The sequence below is a fragment of the Vigna radiata genome, chromosome 7 (genome assembly GCF_000741045.1).
Source record: "Vigna radiata var. radiata cultivar VC1973A chromosome 7, Vradiata_ver6, whole genome shotgun sequence".
NCBI lineage: Eukaryota > Viridiplantae > Streptophyta > Magnoliopsida > Fabales > Fabaceae > Vigna > Vigna radiata.
In genome coordinates, this window is record NC_028357.1 from 39,201,779 (window position 1) to 39,218,864 (window position 17,086).

General features: G+C 30.5%; 2 protein-coding genes across 6 annotated transcripts; both read left to right on the plus strand.

Moving 5' to 3' along the window:
- The first annotated feature begins 11,740 nt into the window (after positions 1-11,740).
- LOC106767149 (E3 ubiquitin-protein ligase CIP8) lies at positions 11,741-13,187 on the plus strand. The gene has a single exon (XM_014651984.2). The coding sequence runs from the start codon at positions 11,996-11,998 to the stop codon at positions 13,004-13,006; it is 1,011 nt and encodes a 336-aa protein (XP_014507470.1). The 5' UTR covers positions 11,741-11,995; the 3' UTR covers positions 13,007-13,187.
- A 3-nt stretch (positions 13,188-13,190) lies between these two features.
- Positions 13,191-16,728, plus strand: LOC106767987 (basic leucine zipper 43). Of its 5 annotated transcripts, none has more exons than XM_014652952.2 (2): positions 13,191-13,305; positions 15,761-16,722. In XM_014652952.2, the coding sequence occupies exon 2, from the start codon at positions 15,804-15,806 to the stop codon at positions 16,398-16,400; it is 597 nt and encodes a 198-aa protein (XP_014508438.1). In that variant the 5' UTR covers positions 13,191-13,305; positions 15,761-15,803; the 3' UTR covers positions 16,401-16,722. The 5 variants fall into 5 exon arrangements, with proteins under 5 accessions (XP_014508438.1, XP_022639367.1, XP_022639365.1 ...); XM_022783646.1 differs by having other exon boundaries at positions 13,203-13,305; positions 16,076-16,728; XM_022783644.1 differs by having other exon boundaries at positions 13,234-13,305; positions 15,527-16,722.
- Positions 16,729-17,086: the final 358 nt, after the last annotated feature.

A 17,086-nucleotide genomic window follows, 5' to 3' on the forward strand; every position in this document is an offset into this window, starting at 1 on the left:
AGTATGTCAAAACTATTTTACATTAACAACATCTTTTAAGATGGTATGTTAACCTCGTATGACACTAAATTATAAGATATAAATATAGTATTTTTTTTTTCACATTGAAATTTATATTAAATGTTACATGGAGAACAATTGAGAACATACATAACATGAAGAACAAAAAAATGTCTTTATAGTGAGGTTCAACACATACACATAGATCTCCACACTGCTACTTTGAGTTAAAGTCTCACGGATTTGATTTTGGTACCACTTCTATCAATGAAAGTATCTTATGCGTATATATAAACTCATGTCTATCTCTTATTTTATTTAATGTGAAACTTTGTTTTTACCTAACAATAACTATAAAAGAATTCACATTGACTATTTTTCCAAAACCCTTTATATACAAGGTTAAATATATTTTTGGTCCCTTAACTTTTAGTCGAAATTGGAATTAGTCCCTCTTTGATACTTTGGATTAATTTAGTCTCTTATCTTTAAAACTGCATGAATTTAGTCCCTCTAACCAAAATGTGTTAATTTTATTTAAGGTTTCAAATGTATTTTTGAATTAACATTGAAGAAAAAAATATGTTAAAACAGTGTAAACAACTCAAATGCTATAATGAAATACGTTTAAAATGTCAAATAAACATAGCAAAATTTGGTTAAAAGGACTAAATCTAGATATTTCTAAAGTTTTGAAGAGAGACTAATTCAAAAACTAAATTGGACTAAAGTTTTGAATAGGGACTAATTCCAATTTTCATTGAAAATTAAGGGATCAAAAACATATTTAACCCTTATATATAAGTAACTTTTAAATAAGAACTTTTGCTCGAAGATTTATGGCCTACGATTAATCCCACAAGTGCTTAAGCAAAAATATTTTCTATCTAACTTTTTAGCAATCTAGTACCAGTGGACATTATATTGTATCCATATTAGAACATTATAACTTTTTGAGTAAGTAACATTGTGATAGTTTGATCAGATCTTCTTGTAATCAAGAGTTTTAGTTAGGAGTTACTGTATTGCAAACAATATTTAGTTATTTAGCCAAATGTGGTTTATTATTTAATCAGAAATGGATGTATACCAAATATTTGGTTGTGTAGCCATTAATTTTTATGTTTCAAACAATACTTTTATACCAACAATGTTAGTTATGTAAATTTAATCATTTATCAAGAATTATATTTAATTTTTGTTAAGCGATGAACCAATATAAAAAAAATAACAAATAATATTTATATACTTTTATTTCGTTAACATTGCATATTATTAAACATAATCTAATTTTAAATAATTTGAAAACATATTGACAACAAGACTATCAAATTAAAACATTATATGAATATTTATAAGAGATTGATATTTTGAAAATATCATAAAAAAATTAATATACAATTTTGACTTTTTTTTAATATATATATATATATATATATATATATATATATATATTTTGGTATGATTTAAAAATATTTCTTCTGTTATAATATCTTTTATTAGAAACAAAGAGACATGAACAAAAATTCTAAATTTCTATAGAAAATTACATTTACAATTATAAAACTTTAAAATGAATAAAATATAAAAGTATTTCCATCACGGATATATTTAGGAGCGAAATGTAACAAAACAGGAAAAAAGAATTGGGTGGTAATAACATCAATAGGATGTGGGCGTTGCTCCCTGCACCTCGACACATGATTCTTCCACCTCTCTAAATTCCTTTAATTTTAATTTTATTCTTTTAAGTTAAAAGTTTTTTACTTTTTACTGTTTAAGATTTTTTAATTAATTTGAAAATCTTATTTTCTCTTGATCTTTGCCATGCCTCTACAACTGCACCTCCACCCATGTTTCACATTTCTCTCTTCTTCATTTTCGTCTCACTTTCTCTCGTTTCTTCTTTCTTTTCTTTTTTTTTTCCTTCATTTTTCTCCAATAAAAATGTAAAAATGAAAATTCCTATAAAAAAGCTAAAAGCATCAGAAATTTAATCGCTTTACAAAGAACGTAATACTACAAGCTGTTGAAGAATAAAATTGGTCCAAAGATCCAAAGCCAAAAAATAATAATACACCATAAATTAAACTATCAAACAAAGCTAAAAAAGAATGCTGAAAAAAATCAACATAGAATGAAGATGAAAACAAACCGAACAAAATCTGGATCATCGATGCTCCTTCACGTCAAAAATCAACAACAATGAAACCTAAAAAGAAAAATGAGAAAGAGACAAATGAAGAAAAAAAAAAAGAAAAAAGGAAAAAGAAAAGAAAGAAAATGAGACGGAAATGGAGAAGAGAGGAATCGTAAAACATGGGTGGGGTGCAGCTGCAGAACAAAGATGAAGAGAGATAAGATTTTCAAATTAATTAAAAAATCTTAAACGGTAAAAAGTAAAAAAGTTTTAACTTAAAGAATAAAATTAAAATTAAAAGAATTTGGAGAGGTAGAGGGACATGTGTGGAGGTATAGGGAATAACACCCTTAGAATAGCATTTCAGTCCACTGGACTAGTTAGCAGTGGCCAATATAAGGCTTTTACTTCCTGAACCCCATAATTGTATTGCTCATCCCCCTCAAATTTTCGAAATAACCACAATTTTATTGTTCACCCCCTCAAATCTTATAATTTGCTCAAATATCACACCACAAATATCGAGAAGAGTATTAAAAAATAATATGCATTATGTCATTTTTATTACATGTATCAACAAAATATGTGGAAGATAAATCAATTAGGGTTAAATATGTTTTTCTCTCTTAATTTTTAGTGAAAATTGGAATTAGTCCCTCTTCAAAACTTTAGTATAATTTAGTCTCTCAACTTTAGAAATTGTGGATTTAGTCCTTTTAATCAAATTTTGCTAAGTTTATTTGACATTTTAAATGCATTTCATAATAGCATTTGAGTTGTTTACACGGTTTAGCATATTTTTTCTTCAATATTAATTGAGAAATGCATTTGAAACCTCAAATAAAATGAACACATTTTGGTTAAAGGGACTAAATTCATGCAATTTTAAAGATAAGAGACTAAATTAGTCAAGTATGAAAGAGAGAGTAATTCTAATTTTGACTAAAAGTTAAGGGATCAAAAACATATTTAACCTAATCAATTATTATCATACAAAAATTATTAATAAAAACAATTATAAAATATTTAAAAATCGATGCAACAAATCAATATAATAGAAGGACAGATACAAAATATTCTAAAAAACTAAATAGAAGTATTTATAATTTATTAGTTCAAAAACGTTTAAAAAAATATATTAAAAGCTAAAATATATCGTATATTAAACCCATAACACTTACGTAAGTCATAAAGAAAATTATACAAATGAATCTACCAAATACTTCTAATTGAATTGAAGGCTATAATACAATAGAAAAATGCATTATAAGCTTTTTTGAAGATATTATTACAAAAGATTAACTTAACAAATTAATATGTTAAAATATTTGATTGATCACTTTTTAAAAGAATTCTTCTTCGACTAAGAAATAAATGTAATTACTTTTTTTTTTTTGTGGTTGATATATTTTATTTATTAAGAAATTTCATTGAAAATTATATTTAATGGAATATTCTCTATGTTTTTATTGAGATTTTGAAAACATGAGTAGATTAGATAATTCTGATATGTTCTTAAAGGTTTAGTTGTAAAAGATTCTTTAATCAATAAAAAAAATTGAATCTTTATAAATAAAAAAAAGTATGAAAAAGTGTGTATTTTCTAGTAAAATATAGTGTGTGTATTTATAAAATTTTTAGATTTTATAACTTATATGATAAAAATATATAATATTAAAGACAATATCAAATAATATCAATAAAAATAATAATTTATATATATATATATATATATATATATAATATGCAACAAAATAATTATAGTAATATAATATTTTATTTCATTAATCAAATATCATGTAAATATATAATATTAAAAAAATACCATAACATAATTAAATTACTGAAATTTAATAATATGTTTTATTAATATATAAATATTTATATTAAAAAATATATTTTAAAATATTATATAATTATTTTAAATTAACAATATTCAAACAAGTATGGTGTCATTTAACAACACGGTGAGATAAAAGCACAAACCATAACATTTTTAATGTTCTTGAAGTGAGAGGAATCTTTCCTTCACATCTAATTACCCTTTCTTAGCCAAATAATATATTATAATAATGCACTTTTATTATACTCTTATTTTTATGTTAATACTGTATAATAATATTACTTTATCTTTTATTTTTTTGGTATACCATTTTATTCCTAAAGTGAACTGAATAAAAAGATAATAGATGCGAAATAAACCCATGGAATGGGTATGGTCTAAATTCTTAAACATTTTACTTTTAAAATTCTACATTAAGAAAGTATGAATGTGTAATATTTAATTTTTAAACTAAGTAATCTAAATAATATGTATTTATTTTGTTTACATCACTTTTTTCTATCTTTATCCATTATTTATGATTATGGCTTTATTATATAAAACATTGATAATAATTTCAAATCAAAATTTTAAGATTACATGTTTAAATTTTTATTCTTCATATTTATTTAGTTTTAAAAAAAATTATAGTAATAGATATTGATCAATAATTTTAAGAGACTAAAATAATATTTTTAAATTAATAAGTGTAGTTTTAATGATTGATTTTGATATAAAGTTAAAAAGGTTATTTTTCATATGAATTTATTTCTCGCATATGCTTACTATATCTGCCTCTCTCGTATTAAATAAATGATACATAAAAAGTTTATCATTCTTAATCATCAACATCATTGACCTCTATATTAGAAGTTTGTAGATTTGGAGATGAAGTTAGAAGAATAATAAGATTGTCGATAGTAATTAACATGTTATATAGACTTCAGTTAATATTGAATTGTATACCAATAAATATAGAATTGATTTTCAAATTTTATAAAATCCTTTGATAAGCAAATAATAAAAGATAAAAACAAAATTCTAATATAATCGAATTCATAAATAAGATTCATATTAAAAAATATAAATGTCAATTTGATAATATTAAATAAAATAAAAAATTAATAAAAGACTTTAAATCAATTATAATAAAACAAACTAATTTAACAACCTTTTGAAAATAGAGATTATCTACATATTATTATTTTTCATTTTAAATTAATTAAAATAAATTCTTAATTAGCTTATTTACTCAATGTTAACCAATGTGAATTTTCAATTAAAAATTATAACTTTTTAGATTATTTATGATAAATTTTAACAAAAAATATTTTGAATTAAAATCTATATGTTTAATCATGTCTATTATTTTTCTTCCTTATCAAATACATCATTGATTATTTACAAAAACTCATTTAATCACATGAAATCTCATAACTTTAAATAAAGTATATTTTCAATTAAAATTAAAATTTATTAGATTCATATAATTAACACATATAAATTAAAACACATTGTTAATTACCTATAATGTAAAATTCATTACTTTTAAGTATTTAAAAAATGAAAGACATAACAAAACCAAAATCAAAAGAACAAAAATATCATTTTAATATAACATTATAATCTATAATGAAATTATAGTGGAATAAGTCCTAAAACTTAACCATCCATGAATGGGGTGATATATATCATGAATGAAAGAAAAAGTGAAAAAAAAGGAGAAGAGAAAGTGAGAGATGTGGTGGATGGAAGTTGCACAAAGTCACAATAGTCGAGACTCGCTTTTTCTGCTTCCCCTACCTTTCTTTCTATAGAACTCGGACTGGATTTTGTTGTTGTTGAAATCTCTTATCCAATGTTATGATATATTCTAAATAACTAACATTTTGATCTAATTTAAAAATATTTGACAAATATTCTATATCAATATTTCTTGATATAATTAAATTAATTATTTTAAATTATCAATAACCGAATCTTTGTCTAATTTTCTAATTTATCCCTTTAGTCACTAATAAGTGCCAAATTTAAGTGAGTTTTAAGATAATTTTAACACTTATCTTGTTTTGATTTTGTTTGTATTATGCATGGATGAAATTCAAACAATTTTTGGCAAAACTAACATTAGTGCAGTTGAACAACAGAGTTATGGATTGAGCCCCACAAACAAACACATTGCAAAGGAAAATCTCAAATAGTAAACCTGAGGCTAAGCCATGAAGGCTATTTCTCAAAGTAAGTATTTTAAGGGTTAGAGCACCTCAATACATGGCTTAGTTAACAAAAGCAAACCCTCATAAGGAGAAAATGTCAAACACCCACATTTGGAAAAATCTAAAGCGTAACTTTTACAGCTTGAGCCCAAAATGTATGACGTAAGTCATAAGAAAGACGATTTGGAAAGATCTGAAGTAAAACTTTTACGATTCAAGCGCCAAAGTTGGAGCTGAGAACCGTGCTTGACAATTTATAAATAGGTTTAATACCTATTTTGGTCCCTCCTTTGGGAGGGTTTGTTCAAAGTGGTCCCTCCTTTTTTCAAAAGTTCACTTAAGTCCTACCTTTTGCAAAAACTGTTCAAAGTGGTCCTTTTTGCTAACAGTGTTAACTTTCTTAACGGCACAGCTGCCAAGTGGCTAATATTTGCTGAGGTGTAACGTTTTGGCTGTACTGGCACTGTTGTGTGTTTAAAAAAAAATAATTAATTGTGACGTGGAATTTAATAAAATTAGGTTTAAATTAAAAATTGAATTTGGAGTTAATTGGGGGGTAATTAATTAAAAATCCCATTAAGAACCTTAATTGCTTCTGGAAATCTAAAATGGAGAAAAATTCCCAATTTGAATCCTAAGAACCCTAAAGTGAAACTAGAACCAGAAACCCTAAAATGGGGAAGAAAACCCTCAATCTGTTTTCGCCCCTCTATTGTTCGAATCATGAAACTGCTATTGTTTCATCTCCTTCAGTCTACGTATTTGTTTTTTGTTCCTCGTTCAGCCTTGGAATAATGGTCGTGATTTGGAGAATCCCCAATTTGCAAAACCCCAAATTCAATTTTTAGAGTTTTAGAGGGGGTAGCTTCTAAACATGCACCTGCAGTTCGAGAAATAATTGAAGAATGCCCTGGACCCGAAGGGGCAGAATCCAGTGATGGCAAGCCACCTGAAACGTCAATCCAGGGATTTTTATTTCCTGTAGTGGCACTGTCAATAGACCCTAAAATCCCAGACCAAGCTTTCCGAAAAGACACAGCAACCCCAATAGCACTGGGAATTGGTCAGATCTGCCTGGTGACCTGCTTTCGCAAATTGCAAATGGTCTAGGGCTTATTAACTTTCTCAGTTTTCGTTGTGTTTGCAAAGATTGGAACACTGCTTCTTTAAAAGTGTCACCGTATGATAAATCTGTTCTGTGTGATCCATGGTTTCTAATGTATGGAGGAGAAGGTTCTAAGTGTTCTCTGCTAAGCCATCTTGGGATAAAGATGGCAGGGGAAGTCTTTGTTAAACCTAATTTTAATTAACCCCAATTAACCCCAAATTCAATTTTTAATTTAAACCTAATTTTATTAAATTCTACGTCACAATTAATTATTTTTTTTAAAACACACAACAGTGCCAACACAGCCAAAACGTTACACCTCAGCAGATATTAGCCACTTGGCAGCTGTGCCGTTAAGAAAGTTAATGTCGTTAGCAAAAAGGACCACTTTGAACAGTTTTTGCAAAAGGTAGGACTTAAGTGAACTTTTGAAAAAAGAATGGACCACTTTGAACAAACCAAAGGAGGGACCAAAATAGGTATTAAACCTTATAAATACAAACCTCATGTCCTCATTTTATTATACCTTGAGTGAATGATCAAATATGTAGTAGTAGAGTAGGAATTGGTTTGTGAGGCTTGAGAAATGCTTTCATGTAAATCTTATATCTAGATGCGAAATTGTATTACAATATTCTATGAGTAACTGAACTTTGTCGTGTTCAAGTTGGATGTAATCAATTCTAATTCTTTATATTTCTACTTCTTGGATATTTACTTATGAATTCATTTGATCTGTTTGTGAATTAGTTTGTGCTTGTTGTTGGATGAAATAATCACTTATCTTATTTTAAGTTGGAGCAAACTAATACTCCTTCTACTTTTAAATGTTAGGAATAAATTTAAGACTTTAGTGGTTATAGAATTATGGTCTTAATACGAGTTATTCATTAAAGCAGTCCCTAAGACTTTCTTCACTTGAATGGATTTGGAGGAGAGTGACTGAATGAATTTGAGAGAATTTGAAGATAATTCTGTTGTTGTTTATTTGAGTGGATTTAGAAGTAAGAGTGGATTTGAAAGTAGTTTTATTTTTTAATTTGTCACATAAATCAAATCCTACACTAATTTTAAAAAACTTTACTTCCAAATCCATTCTCACTCACTTCCAAATCCATTCAAAGAAATAAGAAAAAAAATTTATCTTCAAATCCTTTCAAATCCATTCAATCACTCTCTCTAAAATCCATTCAAGTGAACAAGACATAAGAAATTGTATTAGAGTTTGATGATCTTAGGTTTTAGGTGTTAAAAGAACACTCGCAAGATAGTGAATGATTTACGTAAGTACATAAATAAAATCGATAATGGCATAGTGGAAAAGAATGAGATGAAATTCACTCCTAGTCTCTACTCCACTCAATCTATATAATATATATTACTAGTAATATTTTCCAAATGCAGAAACTCAAAAACAAACTAACAATATATTTGCTAAACTCACATGGATATGATAGCCTCGATTCGATTATATTACAAATGACATAGTGCAATTGTCAATAAATCATACAACTCGATACATATTTTAAAATTTAACATTGTATAATAATAGTGATTTTGAAACTTATGTCTAATAAACATAAAAATCACAATCTAAGTTTACCTCATCAATCATATCCAAATTTTTCAACTCAATCTTCTAATTTAACTAATTTTAAATATTTTAATTAGAATTTGGATATTTGACTCTTTGATCATTCAATAAATGACTCTCACATTACATATTATAGTTGATTTGATTTTTAAATGATAGGAAAAGTGAAAAGAGAAAATATAGATCACTAAACATTCTAAATAAATATTAGGCTTAAATACCTATTTAGTCCCCAAGTTTGGGGCTGAATTTCCGTTTGATATCCGGTTTTAAAAGTGATTTAATTAGGTCCTCATGTTTTTTATTTTGCTTGCAATAGGTCCCTTCCGTTAACTAAGGTGTAACGGTGTTAATTTTTCTTCTCTCTCCTCTGCTATTACTGACATATCTTTCTCTCTCTCCTATTTCTCTTCTCTTTCCATTACAACATCGTTGTAACTACATCTCTCTCTCACCTTATTCTCTCTCATTATTTATTTCTTCTCTCTCCTTATAACTAAGGTGTTATAGGTTTTTTTGTTTCTTATGTTTATTTTACAAAATGTAATGTTTTCAATTGACAAAAGTTAATAACGTATTACAACATTCATATATTTTGCATGGAATGATGATTTAATATTTTACTGCATATAGTTAATTAGTATTATATAATTTTGGGTTAGAAAACTATAATTTTTAGTGTTGGAGCAACACAAAATAAAGAATTTGTTGCTATGGATTGAAATTAATACTTTAAAAAAGTTCTTTTGGACGCAAAGTTTTAGTGGTCGTGGGTAGAAATATTAATTTGGTTGAATAATTTGATGACTTAAAACGTAGACAAATGACTAATTTATCTACTGATAAAAATAAAATACTAAATCTATAAGTAGATAATTAATTTGGAAGAAGCAGAAAAAGGTGAATTAAAAAAAAAAAAATCGGTGTGGAATTAAGACGAAAAAAAATTGGTGTGGGATCTTATTCAATAGTGAAAGGAAAGTTGGTATATCATACTTAGTTGTTAATGTTGTCATAATCGGGAGTAACCTCCATCAGCCTTTGGAGCACTCACACTGCTCCCATTGCCAGTAGCTTCACAATTGTTGGCATCGCAAAACTCACGGCCATTGGCGCTCGTACTACTGTTACGTTCTCTCTTTGCTTTTGCTGTTATTCTGCTGTTCTGCTCACTCTGTCTTTCCTTCAAATTTTATACAGAGGAACTATTTTTAGTTTTGAGTTGGGTCTTACAACTTTAAGACTTATTATGAGTTATTTTTATCATCTATAAAATTATATTATTTTAAAACTCGTTCACTCGATTAAAAAAATAGCAATTTTATTTTGAAAAAAATGAAAAGACTATAATAAAACTATTGAAAAGAATGTTTTAACANGAATGGTGTGTTATAATTTTGTTTCAATGCAAATCTATGTAGAGAACGATGGAGGGGCTAGCTAATCCTAAATTTCATATCATAGAACTCTCTGCAACATGATGATGGGCAACCATTTAAACAAAGTTATTTGTACAGCTTAAAGGAGAACCTCAACTTTAGAAGAACTAAAGATGAAATTGCTCTCAGTTTTTTAAGAAAAGAAAATTCCCTCCTCATTTCCTTTTGTCTTTCTAAAGACTAAGAACAAATTATCACTATAATAACAGATAAGTATCTGATAGGGTTGGAATAAAAGATGTACACCAGACTTGATTTCGGTAAACGTGTGAATCACTTGTTTAAGGTATGTGCATTTTTATGAATGAATTTGATAACTGTTCCTTTGTAATGGTGTGAGACTGAGCTACATTGGTCCTGCAACCATTATTTTGGCTGCAGGAGAAGTTTCCGTAAGCTACAGTAATTTCCTTTCATGTTTAACAATTTGTTTTTACCATTGTCCACCACGTTGTCACTGAATCTATGTTCCATTATGTGATAGCTCATTATCATATTGTGTGTAAAGGCTTATTAAGTTGTGTATATTCCTCTTTATTTCCAGCACTGGCTAAGTTGTAACTCAGTTTATTTATATATGCTTCAGATCAGGATATCATATTTTGATCTGCTTACTTCATCAAGCTAGAAGCCGAGTGTATGGTCATTGTTTCCTAAAGTAGGTCGGTTGTATTTCAATTAGCTCTTTCAGACTTTAAAAATGGACTTTGAGTGTGATAGTATTTGAACTAAACTTTTGTTCAGATAGAATGTGAGCCAACTTAAGAAGTTTTGGACTCTGATACATAAGTTGGAAGGTGCCAAGGCTACCACTGAAACAGTTGATGCATTGAGAACTTATGCAAAAAGCAACGTACGTATATTTGTAATTTCATTCTTGATATATACTCTTCCATGTTTTTCATCTTTGTTTTTTTAAGTAGTTATAAAGGTAAAGAGAAAGAAGTGTCACAAGAGGAGAAGAAATAAATAATGAGAGAGAAAAAGGCGAGAGAGAGGTAGTTATAATGATGATGTAATGGAAAGAGAACAGAAATAGGTGAGAGAGAAAGATATGTCAGTAATAGCAGAGGAGAGAGAAGAAAAATTAACACAGTTACACCTTAGTTAACGGAAAGGACCTATTGCAAGCAAAATAAAAAACCTGAGAACCTAATTAAATCACTTTTAAAACCGGGTATCAAACCGAAATTCAGCTCCAAACTTGGAAACTAAATAAGTATTTAAGCCTAAATATTATTAATACAAAAAATGGATGTGCTTTATTTTAGATAGTTAGGAAATACAAACTAAGGTTAATTAAAAACAAAAAAAAAAAGTCTATTTACCTAAAAAAATTACAATATTTGAACAAAAGAAATGTCAATTACTATATAATTTTTCTTTTCTGGTAACGGATTAGATTGAGCATTTGAATCTTCTCCAATAAATAATAATAAAAAGAAAAGGTGGAGAATTAATTAATTTGTGTGGCGCAGAAAAGGAAAGGAGACACATTCAGAACGTGTGCGCAAAGAGAGCAGAAGATGGTGTGCTTCCCCGTATTCCGGAAGCGAGAAGGCACGGAATTGTAGCAATCAGGGGCACTTCCGTCATTCCATATCCCGACCCATTATAGGCCCAAAAATCCCCACAGTTTCCATTCACACCACACTTTCTTCCTCCAACAAACAACAATGGCAGATGTAACCACCTACCCCGGCCACCACCGCCACCCCGACGATGACCTGATTCCTTTCCCTTATTGGGACTTAGATTTAGATTTTGATTTTGACCCCGAATTCCACCGCAACCCTTTCTCCCTCACCGACCGCGAGAACCAAGTCAATTTTGTAATGGATCTCTTTCACCAGCGCGTTGAGCAATCGCAACTCACCGATCCCCTCTCTAACGACGCCTTTTTCGGCGTTATCGACGCCCTAGACGCCATCGACCTTAGCTTCCCCTCCGCCGACGACTTACTTGTCGAACGTCGGCTCTCCGTCGGATCTGACTCCGACGAATCGCTCTACCAGTCTGGAAACATCGATAGCGTGTTAGGGATCTGCACTCACTCGGAGGAAGAGTACAACGTGAACGACGACGTTTCGAACATCCCTCTCTGCTTGGACGCGCTTCAATTGGAAGACAACAGAGGCAGTTATGATGATTTCGAGTGGGAGGAAGTGGTCGATGAGAGAGAAGTTCTGAGCATGTTCGGCGACACCTCCGTTTCCGTCTCCGTGGGAATCGAAGAGGAGGCAGAGGAGGAAGTAGAATTTGAAATGGAGACCAACAATTTGGGGTGGCAGGTTCTGTTGAACGCCAATTTGGAGGGAACGAATTCCGAGCCTTATTTCGGAGACAACGAGGATTTCGTGTACGGCGCGGAGTACGAGATGTTCAGCCAATTAACCGACGTCGCCTTCGTCGGGCAGCCTCCGGCGTCCGTCTCCGCCGTGAGGAACCTGTCGGCGGTGGTCGTGAGCGCTGCTGACGTGGAAAACGAAAACGTGGTTTGCGCGGTCTGTAAGGAGGAGTTTAGGGTTGGGGAAGAGGTGAAGCAGTTGCCGTGTTCGCATCGTTATCACGGGGACTGCATTGTGCCGTGGTTGGGGATAAGGAACACGTGTCCCGTTTGTCGCTTTGAGTTTCCCACTGATGATGCTGATTATGAGCAGAGGAAGGCACATATATCTGTTATGTGATCATGATGATATGTTTACTTGATGAATTTTCACGTGTAGGGTATTTGATCAAGTATAGATTTTTTGCTCCTGAAAAAATGCATGTGATGGTATTGTTTATTTTGGATATTTGAGTTTAGGGATTTTCTCTTCGAATTGTACTTTGGGTTACATCACAGAAATGAATCATTTTTGCCTGGAATTTGTGGTTGTTGTGATTTCATCATGTTCTTATTCTAGATGATTCAGCTCTCTTGTGCCGTTCTGAGTCACCGGCATATTGGAGGAAGTCTCCGGCAGATTGGAGGATCTCTGGAAGTGTAAGCAGACCCTTTTGACGGATTTTATCCTCTCATATCTTTATTACTGTGTGCATTCACATTCAAATCTGAAATTACATTGAAATATAATGTTAATTGTCATAACTTGCTGTGATTGGTTGGTGATGTTCAAATTGGGAAAAACTTTGCATATGCAAAAGTAAGTAGTTGGCAGGGGAAATTTTAGGGAGTTCATATGTTTAATTTTGGATTCTGACTTCAAAATGTATTATTTCAAGGTTTTTCTTCAAAAAATTAGCTAGAAGTTGAAAAAACTAGTTAAAACTGAAAAAGATAGGTTAAACTAGTTTATCAATTAGTTGAAGTTGTAAAATTTCAAAATAAATGTACATTAATTTTTTAATCAATTATAACCTAAATTTTTTATATAAGTTAAATTTTAGGTAATATTCATATAAAAAAATATTTTTCATTGTAGTTTAAAATAATTATCATCATGAATTAAAGGATATTTTCTGAAACTATTTTTTTTTTCTGCTAGAGGTCATGTCATGAAACTTAAACGCCAGAGGATTGAAAATCTTCCCTTGACTGTGAAATCGTTTTTCATCATAGATGGGAGTCGAGGAGCCTTTTTTTTAGAGAAAAATGGCTTTCGGATGGGTATTCTTTGTGCATGGTTTACCAATTAGTTTTATATATTAATAGAGTCATTGGCCAATGTTGACAGTTGGCTTCCTGTTCTGGTTTGTTATCCATTCTTCATGTAGCTGAAGTCTTGCTGGCTTTCTTTGTCCTTGAGGAAGAAATTTCTTACCTGGATCTCTTTTTTTGATTGGAGTGTGATTTCTAGGATTCGTATGAGTGCTGAGGTTAGAACACTAGAGTTAAGCTTTATGCTATCCTTTTATAGTTAAGGACAAGACGGGGTGAGATTTCTACAGTATTCCTCAGCCACTATATGATATATTTAGTACTTTCTTTGTGACTTTCTTGATTGAAGTTACAGTTTAGGACGCACTCAAATTTGGTGCAGTTGCCTGAAAATGGAATAATGAGGAATGCGAAGTTGCATTCTTGTGAGAGTAACTTGAAATATGATATTTGTTATTGAAATATTATTTTGGTTGTAGAAACGTAGGTATTCATTCCTTTCTTTTAGGGGTGTTCTTGTTGAGTTGCTTGCTGAAGATTCATTTGTTAGGAGGAGCGGTCATTCTCACTTCGTTGTATGTGATTATTGTCACGCACGGCACGCATATGTAAATTAAATTTTAAGATAATTTGTCACGTGAACTCAATATTAGTAATAGTAATGACAATGAAGAGTGAAAATTCACTTCAATATCTCCTGCTATTTTTTTCATAATGCTGCATCTGCAAAATATTAGTAATAGGTTTTATCTCAGTAAATTGAGCAATAACTAACCTATTCTGTTCCGTTAGCTGTTGGTTAGCATAAATACTTTCAACTTCAGATTAAAGAATTAATGTATATGGTTTATTAAGATGTCTATCTAAATAAATTTCAGTTGGATAAAAACTTGTAAAATGGATGTTAGTAGGTTAAAAATCCACATATGCTTGGAAGTCAGTGATTTGAAACTCCATGTGACAATGGGATCAAAAGCTGGTGATTTACTATGCATGAGAATACCTATTATAGGCAATATATTAGGCTTTTAATTAGCATCTGCGCTATATAAGCAATGAATAGAGAATACCTATGCCATTCCAAGTATCATACTTTTTATATACGTGTTAACCTTGACATATAAATCTCATCCCATTGTGATTGCCTACTAAGTAAAAAAGTGATAGTTTATGATGGAAGATTCCATGGAAACGCCAGATACGCCAATTATTTGATTTCTTTTTCATATAACATGTGACATTTTATTTAATCCAAAGCTTAAAATGCTACTGTAAACAGTGTCTTCAATTTATCAAAATCTCCTTAAGTATAAAAAGTTATGATGTTTATTGGGTAGAGTGAATTTGTCTACTTTTATTTAATTTGTTGTAACCTAATTTTAGGTTGAAATAGATGAAGTAAAATTTTAACGCGCATTGCCATTTTTTCTTGGGTAGAGTATATAACCAAGACCAAAAATAGGAAAAAAGAACTGCAGATAGAGTCCTTAGCCAGCATTTTACTGAATGGGGTATAAAGTTCTGAGCTTATATAGCATAATTTAATTTTGTGGCTCTCATCTAGGTTAGAGAATCACTGAATTTGCTTCTTTGTATAAATTTTTAGGCATACTTATAATCAAAAAGTCAATGGCATTGCATTCACAGCCATTAAACCACTTTACTTCTCAAATCTCTGTCTCTAGGTGCTGAACAAAACTTATCTGACCATTAGTTCTTATTAATCTTAATCAAATATGTAGTCTTAACTTTCCTAGTATGTAGAACCAATATTATCTACATCGGCCAAATGTCAAGAAATTCCCATACCTACTTGTGTTCCAATCTATAAAACTTGTAGGTCAGTTAGTTCCTTCTCTCATACTCGAATTAAAAATTGAGACATGGAATGCAATGAAGATGATGAACTCCATGTAGCCCCTTATGCTTCCTTAACACAGTGCTTTCATTATCCTTCTCCTACCCAGAAACCTATCCCGACCTCAACAATGGAAACTGCTGAAGGCCACTTTCCATTTTTCTGCTCTCAATTGCACCTTCCAAGCAACACCCACGACCCAATTCAAATCCCACTCCATAAACCCTCTCCCAACACATCATCAAACAGTAACAACAATAACAATTCTGATGAAGCAAAGGCTCTCCTTGATGACAGAAAGAAGAAAAGGATGTTCTCCAACAGAGAATCTGCTCGCAGGTCTCGCATGCGAAAGAAACAACAAATTGAAGTCCTTCAGTATCACGTGGATCATCTGCAGACACTAAACCATCAACTCTCCCAAAAGATCATTTACTTGCTTGAATGTAACCAACAAATCCACCAACAGAATTCTCAGCTAAAAGAAAAAGTTTCCTCTCTTCAGGTAGTACTCTCTGACTTGTTGGTTCCTGCAGCAGGTGCAGAACAACCTCACCACATCCCTAATGGCTTCCCAGCCGAGCCTTCTTCAACTAGACCAATTGCAAGTTCCCGAACATAGCCACATGTGCTGTAAGAACAGTTATGAGCACTTAAATGTGAATCTGACGCAGACTTTTTGGCCTGAAGTTCTGGTTGGTTTTGGTGATGCACAGGTAAATATTATAAGACATAGTTTGTTACTACTTCCCATCTGGTTAATGCAGCATCCGAAGTGGCAAATATTGCTTAATATGACAATTTTATAATATTTGTGATCCTGTAAATGTTGATTTGATACTCTACCATGGGATTAACATTATATAATATACTGAATATCTGTTGAATTAACCATCACGATTCACTTCTCTTGTACAAACTTTGCTTCTCTTTAACCAAAAGAAAGAAATAGATGAAATTATACTACCCACTGGGAACAAGGATCGAACGTTAAACCTCCTGCATATTATCCAAACTTTATTCGGTGTTGATGAATGTGAAAGTCATTCAAGTTTTCTTTATTATTCCTAAACATCAAATCAAGGGAATCCATATTGATAGAAGATACTCACTATACGAGAGCTTTTAATAAAAAGAAAAATAGTTTCAGAAATAACTGAAAAGTTACAATTTTCCTGTTCTAAAATTAGGACTATTCACGTACTGGTCCATTAGATAAATGTCTAGAAACTCCTCTTTTCTTTTCTGCTTCAGTTTTTTACAACTACTTTTCTTCTAGATTTAGATTGTTTATTTTTTTTAATGAAA